This window comes from Sarcophilus harrisii, chromosome 1 (assembly GCF_902635505.1).
Source record: "Sarcophilus harrisii chromosome 1, mSarHar1.11, whole genome shotgun sequence".
In the NCBI taxonomy this organism is placed as follows: Eukaryota; Metazoa; Chordata; class Mammalia; order Dasyuromorphia; family Dasyuridae; genus Sarcophilus; species Sarcophilus harrisii.
Window position 1 is genome coordinate 181,411,314 of NC_045426.1, and position 26,840 is coordinate 181,438,153.

Here is a 26,840-nt window from a genome sequence, read left to right on the forward strand (position 1 = left end):
TGGTACAAAAGTATATCTAAATGGTCAGATGAGAATATAAGTGTATGTGAAAGGCACAGATAATCTTTGATCAGGAAAGGAATACTATTTGCAGTAATGCAAAACTTCTCTCTTTTTTGATAATTACTATGGTTTACTGAAATTCCAAAACAATATAGTGAAGTTGAAAGAAAACTAAACAAATTAAAAAATCGTTTAAATACTGAGTCCTTCTCCTGTAGTTCAAATTACCAAGAAAGACTGTTTTATGCTTATATTATATTAATATGCTTATATTAAGAATTTTTTCTGAATAAGATACTCATGTTCAAGAAAGCTGGTCTACAGTACTTAAGATGGCATTTAATAGGCATAAATATACTTTTGAATTTAAAAAAAATTAAATTAAAAAAGTGAATTTAAATTTTTTTAAATCTTTTGAATTAAAAAAATATATATATCAATCTTCTAAGTATGACCTGAGAAGGCATGACCAAACAGGAATTTGTCTGAAAAAGATAAGAATGAACAATTTAACATGGCATTAAAAAAAAATGTTGCAATTTAAGCTGAGGAGCACTGTAACAGGACTTGGGATTTCATGATCTTCATGTACTCTTCTACCTTTATAAATCTATAACTGAATATTTTAATCAATTACAATACAACGCCACATTTTAGTAAAGACACAGATAAACTGAAGATCAAACAAAGGAGCAAGATGGCAAAGGGATTCAAAACTGAGTCATATAGGAACCTGTACTCCCAACACCTCAAGGGCTGAGGGGAGATGAGGTAGCCAGAATGAGAAAAGGAACAACTGAAGTTCCTTCTTGAAGCCCCAAATAACTAAAAGCTACATCATGGAAGAGGGGTCTTGCTAAAGGAGCCAGCAGATAAGCAGGCTAAAAGTCTAGAAGCCCCTGTCCCTTACCAGGAAATTTCTAGGGAAACTAGAACTAAATATTTAGACAAGTACTAGGACTAATGATATAAGTAAACATGAATACATTAACATTTTGAAGAAAAATCATGAACCAAGTATCAACTAGGAGGAAAACATCTTTGGGGAAAGCAATTCCACAACTAGAAGGCTCAGAAAAGGATTACATAAGTACTTGGAAGACAGTAAGAGATTATAAAAGAAATCTGAATTATGTAAGGAAGAACTGGCATGAGAATACTTTAGACAGAAAGATATAAAACCTTATATTAATAGTATGTTCTCTGAAAAAAAGATGATAATAATAACTCAATGGTTCCATGATACAACAAAAAAATACTGGGGAAAAAAGCCAAAGATAACTATGACCAAATGAAAAAGCTGGATGCTCTATTTCACAAAATCATAAAAGAAACCACCCAGCTTTACCAGATTCTATAATGAAAATGAAAAAAAAATTATCATCCCCATTCACACAATCACCTCTCTGGTTTAATTTCTAACTAGACATTGTGACAATCTTTCTTTTCTTGGGGGGATGCAGCAATCCAGATTAAATGACTTGCCCAGGGTCAGAGAACTAGTAAATGTCAAGTGTCTAAAGTTGGATTTGAACTCAGGTCCTCAACTCCAGGGCCACTGCTCTATCCACTGCATCATCTAGCTGCTCCTAGCAATAGCCTTCTATTGTCTCCCAGCTTTAAATTTTACCTTGGATCAAATCATCCTGAACACAATTGATATGAAGATTTTTTTAAACCATGCCATGCCATGCCTAATGACCTCATTATTATTGTTAGGCTAAAATATAAATTCCTTTTGGCATTTAAAATTATTTATAAAATGTTCCCTTTTTATCTTTACATTCCTCTTATGTTTTACTTTATTCCATATACAGACTATGACTTAGTTTAATACTAGCTTCCTTGGTGCTCCTGCCTTTGCACTAGCTATCCCCTAAGCCTGAAAATCATGTCTGCTTTTAGTTTTAGCTGGTTTCCTTCAAGTCTCAAATCAAATCCCACATTCTGCAAGAGGACTACCCCAGTCCCCTAACTTGTCATTCCCTCTCTTCCTCAAATAAGAGGAGATTCCACCCATTCTATCTACAGCTTACATTTACTTAAATGTTTACATATTTTTCTCTCCCATTAGAGTTTAAGTTTCTTGAAAGGCCTGGAGAGACTTACATGAACTGATGCTGAGTGAAATGAGCAGGACCAGGAGATCATTATATACTTCAACAACAATACTATATGATGACCAGTTCTGCCGGACCTGGCCATCCTCAGCAATGAGATCAACCAAATCATTTCCAATGGAGCAGTAATGAACTGAACCAGCTATGCCCAGAGAAAGAACTCTGGGAGATGACTAAAAACCATTACATTAATTCCTAATCCCTATATTTATGCCCACCTACATTTTTGATTTCCTTCACAAGCTAATTGTACAATGTTTCAGAGTCTGATTCTTTTTGTAGAGCAAAATAACGTTTTGGTCATGTATACTTATTGTGTATCTAATTTATATTTTAATGTACTTAACATCTACTGGTCATCCTGCCATCTGGGGGAGGGGGTTGGGGGGGTAAGAGGTGAAAAATTGGAACAAGAGGTTTGGCAATTGTTAATGCTGTAAAGTTACCCATGCATATATCCTGTAAATAAAAGACTATTAAATAATAAAAAAAAAAAGAATTTAAGTTTCTTAAGGTCATAAACTTTTTTTTCCCTCAAAGCTTAACACAGTACCTGATACATAGTTATAAATTAACAAACAACTGTTGACTGAGTGACTTCAGGTTCACTCAACAAAGGATGAGCAGTACCAATCATGATCTCAAAGTAACAGTGAAAAAAGAATTATTAAAAGAGATAAATAAAAAGTGTTATACATAAAAGCAACAAAGATAAAAAATCAATAGTAACACTTAATAGCATAGCATCTAAATACTTAATGGTAAAGTTAGTCAAATTACAAGAAGAAATAGACAATAACACTGGAATACAATAACAGTGAACCTCAATGTATTCAAAGAAAAATGAGAATAAAATTACTGACCTGAATAGAATTTTAGACAAACTGGCAATGAAATAACAATTCTCTGGCAATTATTCAATCAGAACAGAAAAGAATATATATATTTCTCAGAAGAACATGGCACTTTTGCAAAAACTGACAATTCAGTAAAGTATAAAAACTTCACAAATGCAAAAAAATAAAATTTAAAGTGTTTTATACATGCAATAAAAATACAAGGCCTCTATTTTTTTTAAAAAGACTAAAATCAATTGTATACTAAATAATTTAATTTTAAAGAACTGGTGCATCAAGAGAACCAGTAATAGGGGAAAAAAAAGAGAAGTTTATCAAACAAAAATACAAGAGAAAATACTAAAACTTTTAGGCTTATAGCCAAAGCTTTTTTAAAAATTTGTATCTTTAAATTCTAAATTTTATCAACATTTCAGAAAAATAGTTCAATGAGCTGGGCAATTAAGTTTTAAAAAATAGAAAAGCAACGAATCAAAAAAACCTAACTAAACGACAAATCTCAAATTCAAAAGATTAACAAAATTTAAAGTAATAAAAAATTGAAAAAACTAATGAGATTAATAATTACCTAATCCAATGTTTTTGAAAAAGGATAATCAAATTGTTAGCGTCAAAAGTGAAAAAAATTCAGAACAAATGGGGAAAAAAGTAAACTATCAGAAAGCATTTTGTCCAGTTAAGTGTCAATAAACTAACTCCAGTAATATAATATGTATAAAAATATTATATCCAGATTAACAGAAGAAAGAGAATTTAAGGAATCCAGTTTTAGAAAATGGAACTGAAAAAAATCATACATGAGATACTACAGAGGGGGAGGGAGAAGAGACCCTCTAGGCCAGATATATATGCACAAGAAAAATATATATCTTATCTTTTATTCTATCTAATATTTAAAGAATAATTAATTCTAGAACTACAGAAATAATGCAAAAATAGTTCCTTATGCCAAATATAATATTGATATCCTTTGTTAAGGACCAAAACTCTGAACTTGAAACAAAAGATTCTTACAAAGTATTAACTCATTGGAATTGATAGAGACAATAGTTACCTAATTTAGCATGATTCAGTATGATTGATTTAATCCTACAAGGAGATATTATGGGCCAGAACTTGAAACAAGATACTAAGTGGAATTGAGGAGATAATGGTTAAATCTAGTTTAGCATTGATTTAATCCTACAACAAATAATGATTTCCTAGTGATATAATGATTGGTTTGTATTCAGTGTGCAGCAAATAAGCTAGAAGCCTCAGCCAGAAAGATTCAGAGATATTTGGAGGGAAGCTAGAGGCAGAAGCTAGCAGAGGCAAAGGACTGGTAGCAGGAGCTCTTGGAACCAAGAAGAGAGATAGGCTTCTAAGAAAACTAACCGGGCCCCAGGAAAGGAGACAAGACTTTTAAAGAGACAATAAAGGATCTGGGCTTTAACACCTGGTTGTACTTGTGTAATGATTACACTGAATTGAAATGAAGGTTCTCAGAGACCCCAAGAAAAACTCAACAGAGAACAATACATTTTAGAATATTACAATCCTTGATATCCAAATCAGGGGAAAATCAAGCAGAGAAATAATGTAGTCCTATAATATCTCTTTAGAATCTACCAGATATTATGAGTATCCATTTAGTAAAACTAGGTTGTATATATAACAGGAAAACAGAATTGAGTCAATGTAAAGAAAACTATAACACTGTGGGACTGGGGTAGACCTGTGATTTCACTGGTATGTGATTTTCACTTTTAGGCGAGTCAACTTCTTCTATCAATTCAGTTCAGTACCTTTTCCAAAACTCAGAGTCTAAGAGTTGTGTGGAATATGAAGAAGTTAAGTGACTTGCCTATATTGATGTAGTCAGCATATATCAAAGTCAAAACTTAAATCCACATTTTTCTGGCCCCAAGGCCTGTCCAGTCATTTTTCATTTTGCAACCCTATTTGGGGCTTTTTTTGGCAAAAATTCTGGAGTGGACATTTCTTTCTCTAGCTCATTTTACAGATGAGGAAACTGAGGTAAACAAAGCTGATTAGTTGACCAGAGTCATACAGCTAATGTCTAAGGCTAAATTTGAACCCCGGAAGAGTAGTCATCCTGACTCCAGGTCCAGAATTCTATCCACTTCGACTCTAGTCACTAAGTAGTGCTGACCAAAAAAATGTTTACAAATAAATATCAAGAGAACCTCAGAGAATCTACTAAAAAAACTATTAGAAATAATCCACAACTTTAGCAAAGTTGCAGGATACAAAATAAATCCACATAAATCATCAGCATTTTTATGCATCATTAACAAAATGCAACAGCAAAAGATACAAAGAGAAATTCCATGTAAAATAATTGTTGATAATATAAAATATTTGGGAATCTTTCTGCCAAGGGAAAGTCTGGAACTATATGAGCAAAACTACAAAACACTTTCCACAAAAATAATGTCAGATCTAAACAACTGGGATAATATTAAGTGCTCTTGGATAGGTAGAGCGAATATAATAAAGATGACAATACTTTAAACTATTAAAACTAATATAAACTAATTTAGTTTAATTAACTAATCTATTTAGATTAATAAATCTAAAACTAATCTATTTAGTGCTATACCAATCAGACTCCCAGGAAACTATATTACTAACCTAGAAAAAAAATAACAAAATTCATCTGGAAGAACAAAAGGTCAAGAATTTCAAGGGAACTGAAGAAAAAAAAAATCACATGAAGGTAGCCTAGCTATACCAGATCTAAAACTATATTATAAAGCAGCAGTCATCAAAACCATTTGGTACTGGCTAAGAAATAGAGAAGTTCATCAGTGCAATAACTTAGATTCACAGAACAAAATAGTCAATGACTAGAGCAATCTAATATTTGACAAACCCAAAGGCCCCAACTTTTGGGATATGAATTCACTATTTGACAAAAACTGCTGGGAAAACTGGAAACTAGTATGGCAGAATCTAGGCATTGACCTACATACTTAACACCTTACACCAAGATCAAAATGGGTTCATGATCTAGACATAAAGAATGAGATTATAAATAAATTAGAAGATTAAACCTCTCAGACCTGTGGAGGAGGAAGGAATTTGTGACCAAAGAAGAAGGAGAGATCATTATTAATCACAAAATTGAAAATTTTGATTATATTAACTTGAAAAGTTTTTGTACAAACAAAACTAATGTAGACAAGATTAGAAGGGAGCAATGATAAAGGCTTCATTTCCAAAGTATACAGAAAATTGATTTATAAGAAACTGATTATTCAGGAACTATATGAACAAAACCTCAAAACACTTTCACACAAATAAAAGTCAGATCTAACCAACTGGAAAAATATTAAGTGCTCTTGGATACGGCAAGCAAATATAATAAAGATGACAATACTACCTAAACTAATCTATTTATTTAGCACTATACCAATCAGATTCCCCAAAAAGTATTTTAATGGCCTAGAAAAAATAACAAAATTCATATGGAAGAACAAATGGTCAAGAATTTCAAAGGAACTAATGAACGAAAAACCAAATGAAGGTGACTTAGCTGTACTAGATTTAAAATTATATTTATATAGCAACAGTTACCAAAACCATTTGGTACTGGCTAAGAAATAGATTAGTTGATCAGTGGAATAGGTTAGGTTCAAAGGACAAAATAGTCAATAATTTTAATAATCTAGTGTTTGACAAACCCAAAGACCCCAACTTTCGGGATAAGAATTCACTGCTTAACAAAAACTGCTGGGAAAATTGGAAATTAGTATGGCAGAAACTAGGCATTGATCTACACTTAACACCGTACACCAAGATATGGTCAAAATGGGTTCATGATCTAAGCATAAAGAATGAGATTATAAATAAATTAGAAAAAAATAGCATAGTTTAACTCTCAGACCTGTGGAGGAGGAAGGAATTTATGAGCAAAGAAGAACTAACGATCATTATTGATCATAAAATAGAAAATTCTGTTTATCAAATTGAAAAGTTTTTGTATAAACAAAACTAATGCAGACTAGATTATAAGGGAAGCAGTAAACCGGGAAAAGATTTTTACACTCAAAGGTAATGACAAGGCCTCATTTCCAAAACATATAGAGAATTGACTCTAATTTATAAGAAATCAAGCCATTCTTCAATCGATAAATGGTCAAAGGATATGAACAGACAATTCTCAGATGAAGAAATTGAAACTATTTCTAGCCATATGAAAAGATGCTCCAAAAGTCATTATTAATAAGAGAAATGCAAATTAAGACAACTCTTGAGATACCATTACACACCTCTCAGATTGGCTACTATGACAGAAAAAGATAATGACGAATATTGGAGGGAATGTGGGAAAACTGGGACACTGATACATTGTTGGTGGAATTGCGAATGAGGGGCAACTAGGTGGCACAGTGGATAGAGCATCAGCCCTAAAGTCAAGAGGACCCGAGTTCAAATTTGACCCCAGACACTTAATACTTCCTAGGTGTGTGACCTTAGGCAAGTCACTTAACTCCAATTGCCTCAGCAAAAACAAAACAAAACAACAACCAAAACAAAAAACACAAAAAGTAATTGTGAACAAGTGCAACCATTCTGGAGAGCAATTTGGAACTATGCTCAAAAAGTTATCAAACTGAGCATACTCTTTGAGCCAGCAGTGTTACTACTGGGCTTATATCTCAAAGAAATCTTAAAGAAGGGAAAGGGACCTGTATGTGCAAAAATGTTTGTGGCAGCCCTTTATGTAGTGGCTTAGAAACTGGAAATTGAGTGGATGCCCAACAATTGGAGAATGACTGAATAAATTGTGGTATATGAATGTTATGCAATATTATTGTTCTATAAGAAACGATAAGTAGGATGATTTGAGGCTTGGCGTGACTTACATGAACTGATGAACAGAAGGTTTGGCAAGGGTCAATACTGAAAAATTACTCATGCATATATTTAGTAAATAGAAATCTATACTAAAAATATCAATATATAATAAATATAAACAAAAAATTAAAAATATATGAATCAGCAGATGTTTACAATGCTTTTGATAAAATTCACTACTCATTCCTGTTTTTAAAAAATGGATTAAAAGGAACAAACTATAGGAATAAATGGATCTTTCCTTAATAAGGAGAAAAAACCTCAAGCCAAAATTAAATTGAAAGAAGGGCAAAAGCTTTCTAGTAACATCAGGGACAAAAGCAAGGATGTCCATTAACATTAATATTACTTCAAATGGTGGTAGAAATATTACAAAAATCAATAAGACAAAAAAAAAGGATATTGCACAGACAAATAGGAAACAAGACGATACATTCTGAAAATGGTGTAGAGAAGACTAATATCAACTAAAAATTAGCTGAAAAAGTAACTTCAGTAAGGCTAGAGAATAGAAAATAAGGCTACATAAATCAACAGTCTTTCTAATACCAAACCCCGCCCCAAAACAAAAACAAAAGACAATTAACAAAAAGAATAAAGAAAAATACCATTCCAAATAACTAAAGAATATATATCTGAGTCTACCAACCAAGTCACACATAGTAACTATAAGAAGTATAAAAAAAGTCTTTACAAAAATAGACTTAAATAATGTAGCTATAATAGGAAATGATAGTTTAAATTAATTTAAACCAATAATACTATCTTTTATTGATCTATTAAAAATAATAATAAAAAAGTTCATCCAACAGAACAAAAGTTCAAGAGTATCAAAGGAAATCATGTAAAAAGTGGGAAGAAAGATGGTCTAGCAGTATCATATGTGAAAGTATATATATGTACAGCAATAATCATCAAATGAATTTGGTATTGGTTAAAAAAGAAAAACTCAATCAACTTTTTTTTAATAGAACATCCAAAAGCAATGAACAACAGAGAGAAAATAATTAAACTGTAAAAACTCTTGCAAGAAGTTTCTGATAAAAGTTTACAATCCAAGTTACATAAGAAACAAATATATTTAAAAGCCATAGTACAAAAGATAAATCATCAAGGATATGAATACAAAGATAGCAAAGATATGAATACAAAGAATAAATACAAGTTAACAGCTATTTGGGGGAAAATGGTCAAAAGTAAAACAACGCTGAGATTCCAACATGTATCTACTGGATTGGCAAAGACAACAATAAAAAAAAAAAAAATTACAATTGTTAGCAGGCTTTAAGATGTTCTCTCTCAAAATTCTACCTCTACTCATTCAATTAATTGCCAAAAGAAACTGGAAACTGAGTGGATGCCCATCAATTGGTGAATGGCTGAATAAATTATGGTATATGAATGCTATGGAATACTATTATTCTGTAAGAAACGACCAGCAGAATGATTTCAGAAAGGTTTGGAGAGACTTACATGAACTGATGCTAATTGAAATGAGCAGAACCAGGAGACCATTATACACAGCAACAAGAAGACTATACGATGATCAGTTCTGATGGACGTGGCTCTTTTCAACAATGAGATGACTCAAAACAATGCCAGTTGTTCAGTCATGAAGAGAGCCATCTACACCCATAGAGAGAACCATGGGAACATAGCATAGAATACAAAATGGCATTCTTGCTCTCTCTGTTGTTTGCTTGCATTTTGTTTTCTTTTTCAGTTTTTCTTGTCCTTTCTTTATCTGATTTTTCTTGTGTAGCAAGATAACTGTATAAATAAGTAAATATGTTTTAGATTTAATATTAATAATTAATAATTTCAACATATGTAACATGTATTGGATTACCTGCCAGCTGGGAAGGGGATGCGGAGGTGGGGAAAATTTGGAACAAAAAGTTTTGCAAGGATCAATGTTGGAAAAATTACCCATGCATATGTTTTGTAAGTTAATTAATTAGTTTAAAAATTAATCAGTTGCTAAGACCTATTTTGACTTTTGCAAAACTGCTCATGTATATTCCCTTCTCTCCTCTTAAGATTACAACCACAGTGCAGGATCTCATCATCTCCTTTTTTTGGACTATCTCCCTAATTCAAATTCTTTCCCCACTATAGTCTATCCTTCATTTGGTTTCTGAAGTAATCTTTACAAAAGCACAAGTCTGACTAAATCACACTGCTACCTCAATTTAATCAATTCTGGTGACTGTTGCTTCTAGGATCAAATATAAAATCCTCTGGCTTGCAGTCTTTCATATTTCATATCCTGGCCCCCTCCTATTTTTCTAGTACTCTTACAATTTACCCCTTTTTCCTCTGCCTTAGACATAATCTATGATCTAATCATACCAAAATCCTTCCTTTGCCTCAAATACTAATCTAAGTGTTTTCACTGGCTGCCCCCATGCTTGGGAATCTCTCCCTTCTCATCTCTGTCTCCTATGTTCCCTGGCTTCCTTTAATTTTTCAGCTAAAGTCTTACCTTCTTCAAGGAGCCTTTCTGGATCTCCTTTAATGTCACTTTCTTGCCTCTGTTGATTATTTCCAATTTATTCTGTATGTATCTTGCTGGTACATAATTGTGTATGTATTATCTCTTTTTGAAAGTAGAGACAGTATTCTTGCCTTTCTTTAAATTCCTACTACTTAGGACAGTTCTGGGCACAAAGCAAATGCATACTCAACTGATATGCTGTATCATATATACATGGAGCTGTGAACTGGCCCAGACATTCATTTAAAATTGGATCCAAAAATTATTAATCTGTATCCAACCCTTCAATTTAAAGATACTCCTAACACAGCCAATACACCAATGTGTGGGACACCAGCAATCACAAAAACAATCAGACTCTCAAGGTAAGAAAAATTTTAAAAGAGATTTATTATGATCTCGCAAGAAAGGGCAACTCCCAATAGACAAGGTATCAGTTGAGAGTGCAAAGCACAAACTGCAAAACACAAGATTAAATAGATCCTGAACAAAGCTCCCAAACCCCCTGGCCTTTTCTCCCACTGTCTGGAAGAACACTCTATACTAAACTCTCTCTAAACTCAGAAATCTATCCCAGAAACAAAAAAATATTAGTAAATAAAAAGTCTTTTTTTTTTTTTTACCTGAGGCAACTGGGGTGACTTGTCCAGGTCACATAGTCAAGAAGTATTAAGTGTCTAAGACCAAATTTGAACTCAGGTCCTTCTGACTTTAGGGCTGGTGCTCTATCCACTGTACCACCTAGTTTCCCCCTAAATAACATTCTTAATTCAAATTTCCCTAGAGAACTGTTATATAAGCAGATTTTCCTGGTTGAGAGAATTCTGTTACCTAAATTCCCAAAGTTATCATCACCTTTAAAAGAAATAGTTAAATGCTAATTAAAAGGTAGTGGGAAACAGAAGGGGAAATGTTCATTCAAGACAACTGAACATTTCCACCTTTTTAGCTATAGCTCAATTTGTTATTGCAAAGTTTCAAGTCACAATTAGGGCACAGTTCAAAGCCACATTCCCATGAGAGGTCTTTATTCAGTTTGTCCCACACACCAACAATTTCAAAGAATGAGAGAAAAGATCAATGTTTACAAAACTATACATAGCAACACTTTTTGTAAGAGGAAAGAACTAAAAACAAATGTACAACTATCAGAGAAAAGTGAATCAAGACTTTACAAAAATGATATAGAAAGTTAAGAATCCAGAGAATAATTTATACAACAAGAAAAGAATTCAAAGTATAGAGATACTTTGGACACAGCTCAAGAAAGAATCTGTTTTGCTTGACAATGCATTGTTTAGAAGGATTTTGGTTTTGTTTTCCAATCTGGTGGGGAGAACTGAGGATAGAAAGCTAGCAATTTGTTTGCCTTTCGCCTTCCTCAACTAAAAGAAAAGTGACATCAATGATTGTTTTTTTTAAAAATACAGAAAATAACAGAGGGAAGGCCAATAGGAAATAATCAGGACAACTTTAAACAATGCATGTTAAATTTATTAATTACTTAAAAAGGAAAAGGAAAGTATAAGATTCAGTTTCACATATAATCATCTTTTCTAATTTATACATATCTATATAGATATTTATCTGTGTTTCTATATGACATGCTTGTTTTACTTGGCATTTCAATTCAGAATAAAAAAAAACCATAAAAGATCAAATAATATAAGAATTAAGTAAAGGGAATGAGGATATATAAACTAAAAGAAGAGTAGATTTAGGAGACATATAATAGCAGCCTTCAAATATTTGAAGGACTCTAATATGGAAGGGGGCTTAAATTTATTTTACTAAATTCAGAGGTTAGAATGAGGAAGCTACAAAGCAGCAAATTATAAAATATAAGGAAATTCCTAACAATTAAAGCTTTAAAAAAACTGAATGGGGCTGCCCCATTGCCAGGCCCATATTAGATGGTTGCTGAGATGTTGTACTTTCAAAATCTTTCAAACTAAATACTGAGTGCCTACAACACATAATATGCCAGGTGATTAGGTTACTCAGATATGGAAGAAAAAGTCCACTTCCCTTGAGGTCTTTATATTCTACCGATTATGAATGCATCAGTATTAATACATGATATAATTACAATATTTCAATAATTCATCTGAAAATAAGAGCAAAAGAAAGCATACAATTAAGCAGAGGGGAAAAAAAAGTTCTGTATAGTATTACAAGTTAGAATATTTGGAATCGTACAAGTAATTTGGAAGGAACTTCAGGTCACTCAGCTCAACCCATAACTAAACAAATTCTCTCTACAAGATTCTTTATAAATGGTCATTTGGCTTGAGTTTGAAGAGCATCAACAAAAGAGACCACCACTTACCTGTGGCAGTAGTTCTTTATTTAGAATACAAGTTCCTTGAGGGCAGAGATCTGTTGATTTTTACCTTTATATTCCCAAAACCTAGCACAAAGCCTGGTATACAGATACTTAAGTATAAAATTGAAATCAATTCCTGAAATAGCCTGTTCCAAGAATATAACTAGCTTCCATATTTCCTTACAGGATTTATACCTTTAAGTGAAAAAAAGAGAAGTGGCAGGATAGGAGAGAAGGGATAATTCCCTTCTGTCTACAGAACAGAGATATTTCTTTTCAACCTTCCTATCCCAGCCTACCATTTTTCTTGACAGTGAAACCTATTGTAAAACTTTTAGAGTATGTGTTTACTCATCGGCAACAAAATGGATAAATAGCATGATGTGCTATTACAGTGGGATGGAAGGAAGAGAAACCTGATTAAAAGTAAGAAGTGTTAGCAATACGAAGATAAGTAAACCCCAAACCATATGCTCAGAATTATGAGAGCTGAAAAGGAATTTTAACATTAATTTGTATAGCCTCTTATTTTTTAACATGAAAAAAAGATGGAGAGAATTGGAAACCAGCTTAATAGCAGTATGTTTCCCTGATACTAACTTAACTATAAGAAGTCCCAGCCCATCCAGTGTCCTTTCCTTCCAAGTAACAAATCTCTCCAGTGAGCATCTAATCTGCAGTGAACGTTCAGTCTCTATATGATTTCCAAAATCTTTAATGCTATTCCTAATACTATTGCCCTAATGCCACAAATCTTGAGAACATCAGAGAAAATAATTCTCCAACTTAATTCTCAAAATATTTAATTCTACCTATTTTTTTTAAAGAGACAGAGAGAGAGATTGTATGTTGGCATAGAAGAAATGATTCTCAAACTCTTTCATCCAATGACTCCTAAGGGTCATTCGCATTATTATGAATATTTATATTTAATATGTTAAGAGCAGTGGCTTCAGAATAAGAATAAGAGTCTCAATTCTATTGCTAATGATTTGTATGGGCAAATCACTGCATCTCTCTGGCCTTCAATTCTTGATCTCCAAAATACTATAGTTAGACTAGATGATCTTTATGATCTCTTGAAGAACGCTAGACTTGGAAAGACTTGAGTTCTAATTAGGCCTTAGGCACACAACCATGTGACCCTAGGCAAATTATCTATTTCCTCAGTTTCCTCAGATTTAAAGTGGGAACCTAACTTGCAGGGTATTTGTGAGCATCAAATAAAATAACATTTGTGAAACATTTAGTACACTACCTGGCACATAGTAGGTTAGTTAATGTTTATTTATTTCTCTCTATGAAGATAAAACAAAATGGCCTATTATTTTCCAGTTAGAAAAAACTTCAAAAGATTATTTTTCTTGAGATTTTAGTTGAAGGATCCACAATATTACCAGTGTGAGCTCTCTAACCACCAATGGAAACCAAAATCTTTTTTACAACTCTGTGGTCCACATATGAGGAACACGTATTCTTGAGTATCTTAATTGGTCTTTGGATAATGTATCACTGTTTCATGTCTAAAACTGCTGCCACCTTTAGCAAAGCTTTTCAGAGTTTGGAATATGCTTGATTACTTGAGAATGAACGCTATTTAGGGGTAGCAGGTAAGGTCTGTAGCAGATTCATGAAGATAAAATGTAGAAAAGGACAATAAGTCAGAGAAAAAAGGTATATATAAAAGTCCAGATTTCACCACAATCCAAAGGTATTTGTTGGGCTTTGTAGGCCCATAAATTACTAAATTTTACTAAAAATTACTAAAAATGTTTACAAGAATTTAAGGAACCAATTTACAATTCCTTTATTTTACTGCAGTAAAGAATTATGTTTAAATAGCATTGTCAAAAATGTAAGAATTAAAAGATAACATTTTTTTTTTTTTTATCATATTGGAAATGCAATATAGAAACCTCTGGGTCAGAAAAAATTTGAGTTTTAAGTTTTGTATCTGACATACTAGCAGAGTGACTGCTGGGACAATCACTTAAACTCCCAGTAACCTAAGCCACTCTCCAAATCTATTAACTACAAAGCAGGGACTGTTCTTCACTGATAGGAGGAATTTCTTCACAACGTTCAATGTATCAATAAAATTATAGATCCAGTCATAATTTTTTTCTTTTGTAGAGGCAATTGGGGATAAGTGACTTGCCCAGGGTCTGACAGATAGGACGTATTAAGTGTCTGATTTTGAACTCAAGTCTTCCTGACTTCAGGACTGGTGCTCTATCCACTGTGCCATCTAGCTGCCCCAATCCAGTCCTATTAAAATTTTTTTAGGATTATTGCTACATTCATTTATTCAATTTTAATTTATACACAAGACTACATTATTACAAGTTTTTCATGTTAACAGTGTGGTTTTTATCTCAATAATAATTATACACACACACACACACACACACACACACACACAAATCTTGTCCTATTGGTTAAACTGGTGCTTTTTATATCTGTCCCGTCTTTTCCATTCCCAGTACCACCATTCTCATTATTAAAAAACAAAAACAACAACAAAAAAAAAACCACACCTAGATTAACTTCCTACTACTCTCTCTCTCTCTCTAACCTTTCCTATCTCTAATTATATTACATACTATCACAATAATCTTTAGAGATAGGTACATGGCGTTAGTCCTAGACACAGGAAGACCTGAGTTTAAAGCCGACCTCAGACCCTTAATAGTTGTGGGACCCTGTTTCCCCATCTCTTCCCAGGAACATTTTAACTCTGCACCAGGCAGGTGGCAAACAGGCAATGGTATGATGGTGTCTTGAGATATAGAGGTATGTGGAGACTACAAAGATCAGCTAGTAAAAACTCCATATTTTATAATATTAAAAAAAAGGAATCTCTTATCTTTTCTAATATTAATTTCCCTTAAGATATTTAAGTTGTAGTTCAAGTTCTAAATCTAAGTTTTACAAAGCACTTAACATAGACTACCTCAAGAAGAACTTTATACCAAATAGGCAATAAGTGATTTTACAGATGAGAAAACTGAACCTAAAAAAGATTAAGTAATTTGCTAGTAAATAATCGAAAAAGAAGTGAACTCAAGTTTCCTAATATCAAGTCGAGCACAATATCCACTGTGCAACCTAACTATCCATTTACTTTTTATACCACTCTTCAGACACTTAATTTGGTATTGCTTTGTGTTATTACTTAACTGTTCTTATGTTTATGTCCTATTTCCCCAGATTCCTCTCTCAGAGCAAAGACATGATGTTAATCCACTTTTTATCCTTTTGCCTTGACAGCCTTAATTGAATGAACGATCATGAGTTTCTAAATAAAGCCCAGGTAGAAAAGTACAAAAAGAAACAATTCAAAAGTGAGGCATACAAAATCATAGATTTTGAGCTGGATTTGAAGATTATCAACTTATAAGGAAGAGAAAACTGAGGCCTAGAGAATCTAAGTACTTGCCCAAGGTAAGATACTTATTAGTAAGTCATAAGAGTATGAAAATCTTCAAAAACAGCCTTTCAATGCCAAGTTAATTGTATCTGGACATAATTCCTAGCTGTGGTAGTCTTGCAACTTAATCTATTAAAATTAAATCTAGGTTTTGGAGGATTGTTGTTTTATAATTTAATTCTTCCAAAGATAATACTATTTTCTCAAGTTTAGTAAATTCAATACAAAAAATTTGCTTTCTAAAGCACAGGCATAAAAGATTCTTATCTTGATATTCAAGATATCTAGACAATTAGCATAAATATATAAGTAATTATGTAATAAATGGTCAGACACCTCAAAGAGGCAGTTTTCAAATGAAGAAATACAACCTATCAATAACCAATCAAAAATTATGTGCCTACTATGTTGTGATCCCTCTAAGTGCTGAATAACCAATCAAAAATTATTATGTGCCTACTATGTTGTGATCCCTCTAAGTGCTGGATAACCATATAAAACAACCACATTATAACTGCAAATTATCATTAGTAAGAGAACTGCAATTTTAAATCACTCAGGTTCTACTCCATACCCATCAAAATGGCAAAGATGGGAAAAAAATGTAAATTGTTGGTGAAACTTTGGGAAATCAGATATATTAATAAATTACTGGTGAAACTGTGAACTGGCCCAACCATCCTAGAAGACAATTTGGAACTTCACCTCCCTCCCCGATCACTAAACTGTCAATAACCAGTAATACCATATACCTTTTTTTAGGCTTATGTTCCTAAACATCAGAGACAGAAAGACCCACACTTACAAAAACATTTACAAGTTACTTTTTGTTATGGCAAAGAACTGAAAAAAATCGAGTGTCTATCAATCAAAGAATTGCTGAACAAATTATGATATCTAAACATAATGGAATATCATTGCACTGTGAAAAATGATGAAACAGATGGATCAGAGTACTATACGAAGACATATGAGCTGATGCTAAGTGAAATAAGTAGAATTAGGGGACTAAATAATGACAAGAGGAATGACTTTGAAAGACTTAACAACTCTGATAAATTTACATTGATTAACCAACCAATGATAAAATATGCCTAAAACCTACTAAGAACTACTAAAAAAATAAACAGAAAGCAGAAAGAAGTTCATGAGGGCAAAGTTGGAACTATTATCCTAATATATTAAATATAATATATACTAAAAAAAAATGTATATAACAGATTCACAATTTCACAAATAATCCTTTTTTTCTGTTCTTTAGATTAAAATGTATATATTGACATTTAACAAATTTTGAAAAATATTCTAAGCTCAAATATATACAATGAAATAACTTGCTTCCAAGTAACTTCAATTGCACAGTAGTAAAAAACTCAAAGTGGTAGTTTAGAACCAGCAGCTGGTTTCACTGGCTAATAATAGGAAGGGACACTTCTGGTACTACTGAAGAACCACAATGAATCCCAGTGGGAAAACATTAATATTTTAAGCTAGCTTGCCAAAGTGGTTATACCTTTATGTCTACAGAAAGCTGAATTTTCTCCAATTGCAAATACAAAACTGTGATAAAATAAAGTCTATCTTGGAATTCCCTAGTATTGGAATTGAAAATCTAAGGCAGGAAATTGTCTCTCAGTATTTTGCAATACTGCAAAGCTAAGAAAACATCATCCTACTATCACCTTGAGCTTTTGTGAGTTTACTAATTCAAAAACAAGATTTATTCCCCAAGATTAGAATTTGGTATACTACAACTTGGCACCTTTATCACCTTTAAATGAAACAGCCTGCTACTAATATTAGGAATTTTAAAGTACAAGCATAGGTCTTAACACAACAAGGAATGTAGCTGCTACTACCTAGTCTACAAATTTTAATTTATTTCAATGTTAACCTTCACATAATTTCCTGGTAAATTGTCGTACTAGTTTAGTGATAATCTTCTGCTACAACAGGAAGTCATTTATTATTTTTTCCCCCAGAGTATAACATTTCTGAAAAGGCAAAAAATTGACTGCTACTATGACTTCTTAAACATTCTTCCTCCTCTATGAGATGTTTATTAAAGTCAAAGGTTCCTACATAGAATATAGAAATAACCTAAGTGCAATCTAAAAATGTTTAAATCCTTATTTTATTCCTTTATGGCAAAATTATATTGTTTTGAAGTAGTATACATTTCTATAATTACTGTTAAGAATTATCATGTGAATAACAGATGCTTACATTTAGGATAAAGACTGAATTTAGGAATGATAAATTTGATATAAGTTAAAATAATACCTTTCAAATGAGTTCCAGATTTACCAAAAAAAATCAAATTAGTCAGTAATACACCAAGTTTCATTTATAACATATTTGAAGTGAAATAAACAAAAAATTATTGGAAATAAATGGCACTTAGCTTCTACCTTTTTTACACCATTCTACAAATTAGGCCTTATGAAAATAATCTCACCAGTAGATTCTCAAAACTGCACATGAAAATCTACTAATGCAATAATTTTCTTTTTCTAGTATTTTTCATTTTTAACTTTTCAATAACAATTACTATAGACTACATGCTATTAAGAATTCATTCTGCTTTATGTTATATTTATATTCATATTTATGAACTCAAACAAAGAAAATATAACAAATAGGTATTTTTAAAAATCCTTTGTGAAATGAACTTTTTTTTAAAGTGCTAATTGAATATTAATATTTCTCTATTGGAGTGATATTTCAATTTTTATGCAAATGGGCTGAATTTAGAAAAGAAAAAGAATGAAGAGATAAAAAAGGTTGGTAAGAGCAGGGAAAACTAATGAAAACTGCCCCATTCCCTATAAAGAATAGATGCTCTTGAATCTACCTGGGAACCTTTTTAGATAATAAAACTTTAAAAATTATCCTAGAATCAAAAATTTAAAACTAGCCAAGTACATTCAGGTCATCTAATCCAACTATCTCATTTTACAGATGAGAAAACTGAGGCCCAGGGAATTTAAATGACTTGTCCCAGCTTCATGTGAAGCTTCCCAGATCTTCAAAGTTATCATTAATTATCATCATTTTACAAATTGCTTATTTAGATTTTAAAACGGTAATTCACAAGTTAAAAAAAATGCAAAGTGTATTAGTATCTATACTATATCTAACCCTAAATTATCTAAACATTTTTCCCTGTTTTCTTCAGATAAGACATTAAAAGAAAAAATAAAAGTACAGTCTAAAGAAAAGTTTTCAAATGAAACACTAATATGGAGACTAGTGAGAAATTTCAGAAAATCCTTGACTTTAGCAAAATCAAGCTTTTACAAAATAAGTCATTTTCCCTCTTCTTTAAAAGATTTTCATGCATATCTAAACATCTCCTTTTAGAGACAACTGAGAAAAACAAATATTTCTAATGTTTCTTTTCCTCTTCCAAGTGTGTAAACCAGTATCTATTAGTCCAGCAGAAAAAGCAACTGAAACACTTATGTCATATTAACTGTTTTGTTCCACAGGTTGCACGTGGAATGTTAACAATGAGTAGCACAATAATCCTTCAAGCCTGTCAAATATAATCTTTTAAGAAAAAACATATTAATCTTATCCTAACTTGCAACTTAATAAAAAAATCTTATTTCTATTATTAAAATATATTCCTTTAGATGATTGATAGTTATAAAAGTATATTACTTTACTCTAATCAAATAGAAGAAAAATAATTTTGTAGATGCTTAAAATTTTTTGATACATCTCATTTGGATGAAATGTGCAAGTCAAAGTATTTCAGAGTACAACAAAGATCTATACAAAGATCCCTTAAGACAAAATGTAAAGATTTTATAAACCACTAACCCAACTAACAAAATTACTAGTTTTATGTAACTTGTTAAAAAAATTAATCTTATCTCAATTTTAACCTTAAAATTATAACCTTAATAAAAAAAATTGATCACTGTAAAATTAATTAGTTCTCGGAAATAAGTATGGTCCAAATAAATTCTCACTCTAATCATAAGTTTATGACCTGAAAGGCAAATAATTTGCCACATAGCATAAAAGACCTAGAAAGAGTTGAAAAAAACAAGCTTTAATATAATAGGCCAAATGCAAATTTTTGAAACAAAACAAATACTTTGGTTCTGTTTCAAAAGCTTTGATTCACTGGTAATATTCAATATCATATGCTATATACTTCAGGATTTGTACAGGAAAACAGAACATTTCTGAGAAGTAGGAAAATTATTTAAAACTATGTATGTTCTTCAAGAAAGGTGACTTTCCAGTGCTTTACTTTGCCACTGTCTTCAGTGACCTTCAATCTAAAAATTTAGCCAATGATTAAATGTTAAATACTAACAGAATTTAGAAATTCTAAAATTTATTCCAGCTTAATCATTACTTTATTTGATGCAAAATTTGCATTTCTAGATACTTCCCTCAAATTAAAAATTTTAAACACAGCCATAAAAACATATACAATAGAATTTTGTACCTTAAAGCATCCACATTGTAAAATACAAGCATTGTGGAAATGTGACTAATGATCCAGTCCTTTAACCAAATATAATAGGACTACTGAGAAGCTTTATCTTTCTTTGTAAAACAGCATTCTACTCACTCAGATTCATCTAATTGACTCATAACTCCTATGCTATAATATGCTGAAGGCTTTTTACAATCTATACAATGTTGAAACTTTAAAGTTTCTACGAGTTTCACTCCTAATCAAAATGCTTAAGAAATCCCCCCCTTCTGCTTGCTTCTCCTATTCATAACTGGAAAACCATAAGAACAGGGAGATTTGATTATAAAGGCTTTATGAAACAATATAGATGATGACTAAGATGGTATTCAGAGTATATTTTGTATAGATATAAATTATTTAGCAAAAAAATATACTAAGGTATTCATATATTTTCACACCATCTCCTCCACTATGAGATGTATGTTTTAAAATTATACGAAGTAATTTCAGGAATGGGTAGGGATAGTGAATTTGAGTAAAGTAGTAGTCCATGATAAGAAATGGGCCAATGGGCTAGAATTAAGAATAAGTTTGGATTATTTTAAGTGTAAGGCCCTGAATAGTTTTAAAGCTAGAGCAAGGCTAAATGTATGAATTTTTAAAGATGAAAACAGATAGAATCTGAGGACGTATAAGGTTTGGGATTTCTGTGTCATTTTTTTATGTGCTTCATTTATCTACCTTTCAGAAATGTTTATAAAGCTTTACTGTAAATTCCCGTATAGTTACTGGTTCTATATCTGATTAGTCAAAAATTACAAGTAAAAACTATTACAGAATTAAAGTGATGCTTTTTTCACCTTTAAATTTAGAATTGACTTTAAGCTATATATCATCAATTTCAGGTCTTCTTAAAAGCACAATTCCACTAGCATGATTGCAGAGGTATTTTGATTTAGCTGATTTACGTGCTATTCTATAATTAAGAAGCGCTATTGTCCTACGTAATCAATGGAGACATGTGTTTGACTAATAAGCAGGCACAGACAATAAGAAAATGAACAGAAGCCAGACAGAGGTCATTCCAACTAGACTCTCCATGCATAGGGAATAAAAGGCATACCAGATACACTATCGCTAAGATGAAAGATAGGCCGTAAATAGTATCATGGTTGGTGTTAGATCATCTGGCATTCATTTTAAAGGATTTTTAAATTCCAGTATGCCTCATAAAGTTGAAAACAAGAAAATTTTCTTACATTGTACAGGTTCTCTTAAAAACCTTTTCTCTCTTCTTCCCTTCTTCCATTGTGGAAAGTCGGAGTTGGGGGAAAACAAGACTGTATTCTAAGCCCTTCAGCACATTCTGTCCCTCTATATGATAGGGAGACAGCAAGCTCCTGGGATCCCGCAGAGTTGGCATTGTTTGGTGACTTTCACAAGAGCTCTGCTAAGACTAAGTCAAGTCAGTTCAATGCTGGAGAGTGTGTGGGACCTTTACTCTCATATTAATAACTAGTGCTGACAGTGAAGCAAAAGGTGAAATGTATTCACATGATCAATAATTTGCCTTGCCATTAGCAAATATCCTTTTCTATACTCTCAACATATCCAGGGTAGTGTCATGATCTAAAACAAAAATGTACATAAAAATGTTTATTTTGTTTTTTAAACAAAACTGTTATATACTATTTTTACATGTGTATATATGCGTATGTATGTATATGTACATATATACATTCACTCACACTATAAATTAAATAAACTTAAGGAAAATTAAAAGTAGACCATGAAGTGTCATTGTTTTAGCACCATAATTTTCAAAGTCATCAGAAATCAGTATCAGATGTATTGAAATGCAATGTCTATAACATCTGGAGGACAACAGTCAGTAAAGTTAAGATATTTTCATTATGTTTTATATAGACTACTGATTATGAGAGGACACATTCTGCTTTAATAGAGGTTTAAGAAATCGAATTACATGATGATTTTTAACTACTGAAGTAGTTCTATCAGCTAAAATCCATAGAGATTTAAATGCTTGAACTAAATTTGCTACTACAATTATCGAAATATGGATATCTTATGCATGCTTTTCAGCTAATTTAGATGATTACTGCTTTTATACAGTGCAGCATTTTGCTTTGTAAAGATGCTGGCAGATACAGCTTTGTACTGAATATAGGATCTAAAAATTCTACCTTAGTTTCAGGATCTGTTTTCCTAGGTCAAATAATTTTCAAAATATGGTCAGTTCAGAGTACTTTTTACATTTTGTTTACACCAGACTGTTGTTTGCCAATATCTTCAAAAAGTCAGATTTTAACACAAAAATAAAACCTTATGCTTTCAATAATCTTGCTATCTTTCAAATTGTGACAAATTCTTTAAGCATATACTGGAAAAGCAAAATAAATTCACGAACTACCATTTGAACAGTGAAGGATACATTGCAAAAGTCAAAACAAGCAAGCACCAGACAATGCTGATATTCATTTCCTGTGTAGGTTTCATCAAACTGTAGTAGACTTCAGTTACTAGATAAACTACTGTAGCTGCCACTGTGAAATCCACCAGCCATTGATATTCAGGAAAATAATGCAATGCTGAAAAATAAAGGTTTTCAAATACAAAAGTTTTATCTAAACTTTTATCAATAACAAAGGACTTAAGCATACTAAACTATTTCTAGATTTATGAATGTTTACAAACATGAAGATGGTTTTAATACAGAATGTTATATTCAAAATTAAGCATTACAAATTTTATTATCATAATAAACTGAATGTCATCAATATAAATTTATGTTAAAATGACTATAAATACATTGTAGCTTAATGATTAATTTTTAAGAAAATTCCAAAGCATTTTATCTTTTAAAAGAGAATTTCATTTATTCATTTTATCATGAGGATACATATAAAGTACATGTCTTTTGAGCTTTGCTTAAAAAAAGAAACAAGCCATTTTAATATCAATGATGGGGAGGGGTTATTTTATGAGTTAATATAAGCAATTAAAAAAAAACTGTAAAGTATTGTTTTGTTTTTTCTCTTCTGTTTGATGGATCTTTACTAAAATAGTGAGAAATCCTTTGGATTCCATAAAACCAGTCTCTTTAGATATAATTGTCCCATCTCCAATTTGCATTACAAGCAGAATACTTGTAATATGAACAGACTTTTACTTTCTTTTGGTCTCTATATTCCTTAATATGTCTCCCTAAAAGGATCCTTTAAAACTGACCTAACATCCAGTATTTTCCACAATTTTCCTAAGCTCTGCCACTTAGGGAAAGGATAGAAAGAAATCTGGGCAGGGTCAGGGGCCTGAAACTGAATGGGAAATATTATTATTATTTGCCTGTTTTTAATTTCTTCCTTTTATCCTACTTACATTGTTAAAACTTCAAAGATTAAGGAAACACCTTTAATTGTTGATATAGAATTTAGTCCAATAGCACTCACATAGGTAAACAATATAAATGCCCATTAATACAATCCTATTTACTAAATCAAAATTCTATGTGTCGAATTTCATTTCTTCTAACTTCTAATATAAAATGCATACACATTGCTTTGGGGACAAGTTGTGAGAATTGAGAGTGGAATATTTGGCCCTTAGTTATAACATATAAATTTTGTGAATCTTTTAAAAAATCACTCAAAGAAAAATTTATGTTAAAATAAAATAATGCTATTCTAAACAAGATAGGTTAAAACATTAAACCCATGGTGATTTCCCTGTGAAGAGGTAAAAGAGGTAAAATAACAAGATGTAAAGTAACAAGCCCTTAATGCTTTTTCAATTTGGCTAAAGTTTTCACTTGCTTTCAAATTGACTTAACACTTCTAATTTCATACCCAAGGTAATTGTTTTAGCTCTCTTTTGTGCACTTATGTTCTCACATATACTTAATGATTTCTCAATAAAGCAGAAGGTTTCATCCTATCACATCTCTAGACATCTTTAAGATTGGTTGCTTTCCTTTTTTAACAAACATTTATTAAAAGCTCACTATGTAATAGGTACTTCCATAGAGTTCTAGGTTGTTGTTAGCCTCTAAATCTCTAACTCCAAAAAGGTGAACCAAACATTTGATCATATATGTTTAGATATTTTTAAACATCATTAAAAATAATTAAATCAAGACTTCAAAAAATATTATATTCTATCCATATATCTACTAATAAGGGGAAAACAAATGAAAATGATAAAACACAAAAGACATATTCTTTTAGTCTTTTCACTACTTTATTTTATACTTCCCCCCAGTGCATATGAAAGATATTGTCAATTATATCTTCTGCATATCTACAACACTAGCATTAAGTCTAATATAACTCTATTGTATGTTTTGTCACACTTTTATAATGTTGAGCTGCAAAAAGGCAGAATTCAGAAAAGCAATATATGTAGGTAGGTACTCATGGTATATTAAGTACTATGTAATAATGGCCACTATTTTATAAAAACAAAACCAAGATTTGTTGTACTTACTATTAGTTCTGCTAAATTTGGCTATTCAAACATAATTTCAAATTAGATTCCTTTAAATTATTATTCTTTCTGAAATGTTAAGCACTATACATATTTTTGCACTTATACTCAAAATAACTGCACTAAGGCAAGGAAAAAATAATATACCCATTTAATCATTAGCTAAACTGAATTGTAGAAATTTACCTCTTTTCAGTGGCATAGGGGTTATTAGCTAAACTGAATTGTAGAAATTTACCTCTTTTCAGTGGCAGAACCATAAATTAGATTTTTATAACTCCTATCCAAACTATTCTGTATTAGAACTAAATGTTATAAACAAAACAATTCAGCATTAACATACATGTCTATTAATTAAATCTAATCATTATGAACATTATAGTAGAATGAGACCTGGAATTAAAAGCATCAAGAAAAGGAAAGCTATATGGTTTCAACATTTATGCCTATGAAATAGTCTATTTTTTTGCATGCCACTTAACCTCTTGTTTTCCCCATGGCAAAATGGTCAAAATAACATAGATGATAAAATGGTCAAAATAACATAGAATTTATTATAGATTAACCAATACATGAATAAAAAGGTCATTAAAAGAAATCTCTATGAGTTTCTTAGTTCTAAATGTTTACACAGCTCCTACATATTAATAAGAGCAACATATAAATATATAAATAAGTTCTATTATTTTAAACTGCATTGAAGGTAATGTGCAACTGAGCTTTAAAGAATTCTTAACCAAAAATCCTTTATTGAAATTTTCTTACCTAAAGTATCCACTTCTGTAACTGACTTTGTTTCTAGATGAAGATCAATATCCTTTGGGATGGTTAGTGGCTTATTTTCAATATGGCCATTATATTTCCTATAAACATGAGATAAAATATACAAAAAGTTATCAAATTGCTGTCTAGGTTACTATGTCAAAATTTAAATTTTTTTAAGCGAGGGGAATGAATAGCTGATACCAATGCATCAATCAGTTTTTAGAAATTATTTCAATGAAGTATTATTTGGTGCTTATTAAGACCCTTAAGTGAATAAACCAGGCATCCAACTTAAAGGAACAAACATTTTGTGGGAAATATCAGTTTATTGATAGCTTAACAAACAGCTTCAAACCCTAATTCTATACTCACTGTTTGGAATAAGAGTCACAGACCTGAATTTCCCAAGAGATTGCTGATACAGAAATTTTGTTGGGGGGTCAGGGAGAGGGTGCAGAGAAGAAATCTAATGAAACTGCCATCATTCTAGAATTTTAAAAAATGACCAGGCAAACAATATATATATAAATCATATGTACACTACAACTGAGATATAAAATAAGATTATTTAAAATACTAGACCATAGCTTTAAATTTTAAAAATAAACTGTTATAAAGAAATTACTTCATGTTAATAAACTAGCAAATATTGACAACTACTATCTACAAGGTATGGTCCTGGGCACATTTGAAATGGTGAAATAGCCTGACTATGTTCTAAATACATGCAAGCATCATACTAATGAGAAAGAAAAAGCCTATACTTTTGGTGTATAAAATATGTCAAGTAAAAGTTTTGAACACAGAAACTGAACAAACTAAAAAAACTATGGATATAACAGTTCTGGGCTATAAAGGTCTATAATATTTTATAGTAAACATAAATATTTCATAAAAGTTTTAAAAATATGTTTATGTATATAGATAGATAGAGATAGAGATATTTTCCATAGTTATTCTAGAAAGGAAATTTTCAATAAATCACTTTGTGAAATAGATTTTTTTTTTTGTTAATAGGGCTTTTTTTGTACA

The 26,840-nt window shown here is 31.4% G+C and overlaps 1 protein-coding gene across 1 annotated transcript in view; it reads right to left on the minus strand.

Moving 5' to 3' along the window:
- TMEM161B (transmembrane protein 161B) overlaps positions 1-26,840 on the minus strand; it is a 97,357-nt gene that overhangs the window by 22,876 nt on the left and 47,641 nt on the right. Inside the window, exons 4-5 of the mRNA XM_003759855.4 lie at positions 25,809-25,906; positions 22,993-23,149 (exon numbers count right to left, since the gene is read on the minus strand). Of these exons, the coding sequence (XP_003759903.1) occupies positions 22,993-23,149; positions 25,809-25,906 (255 nt within the window). The remainder of the gene's footprint in view (positions 1-22,992; positions 23,150-25,808; positions 25,907-26,840) is intronic.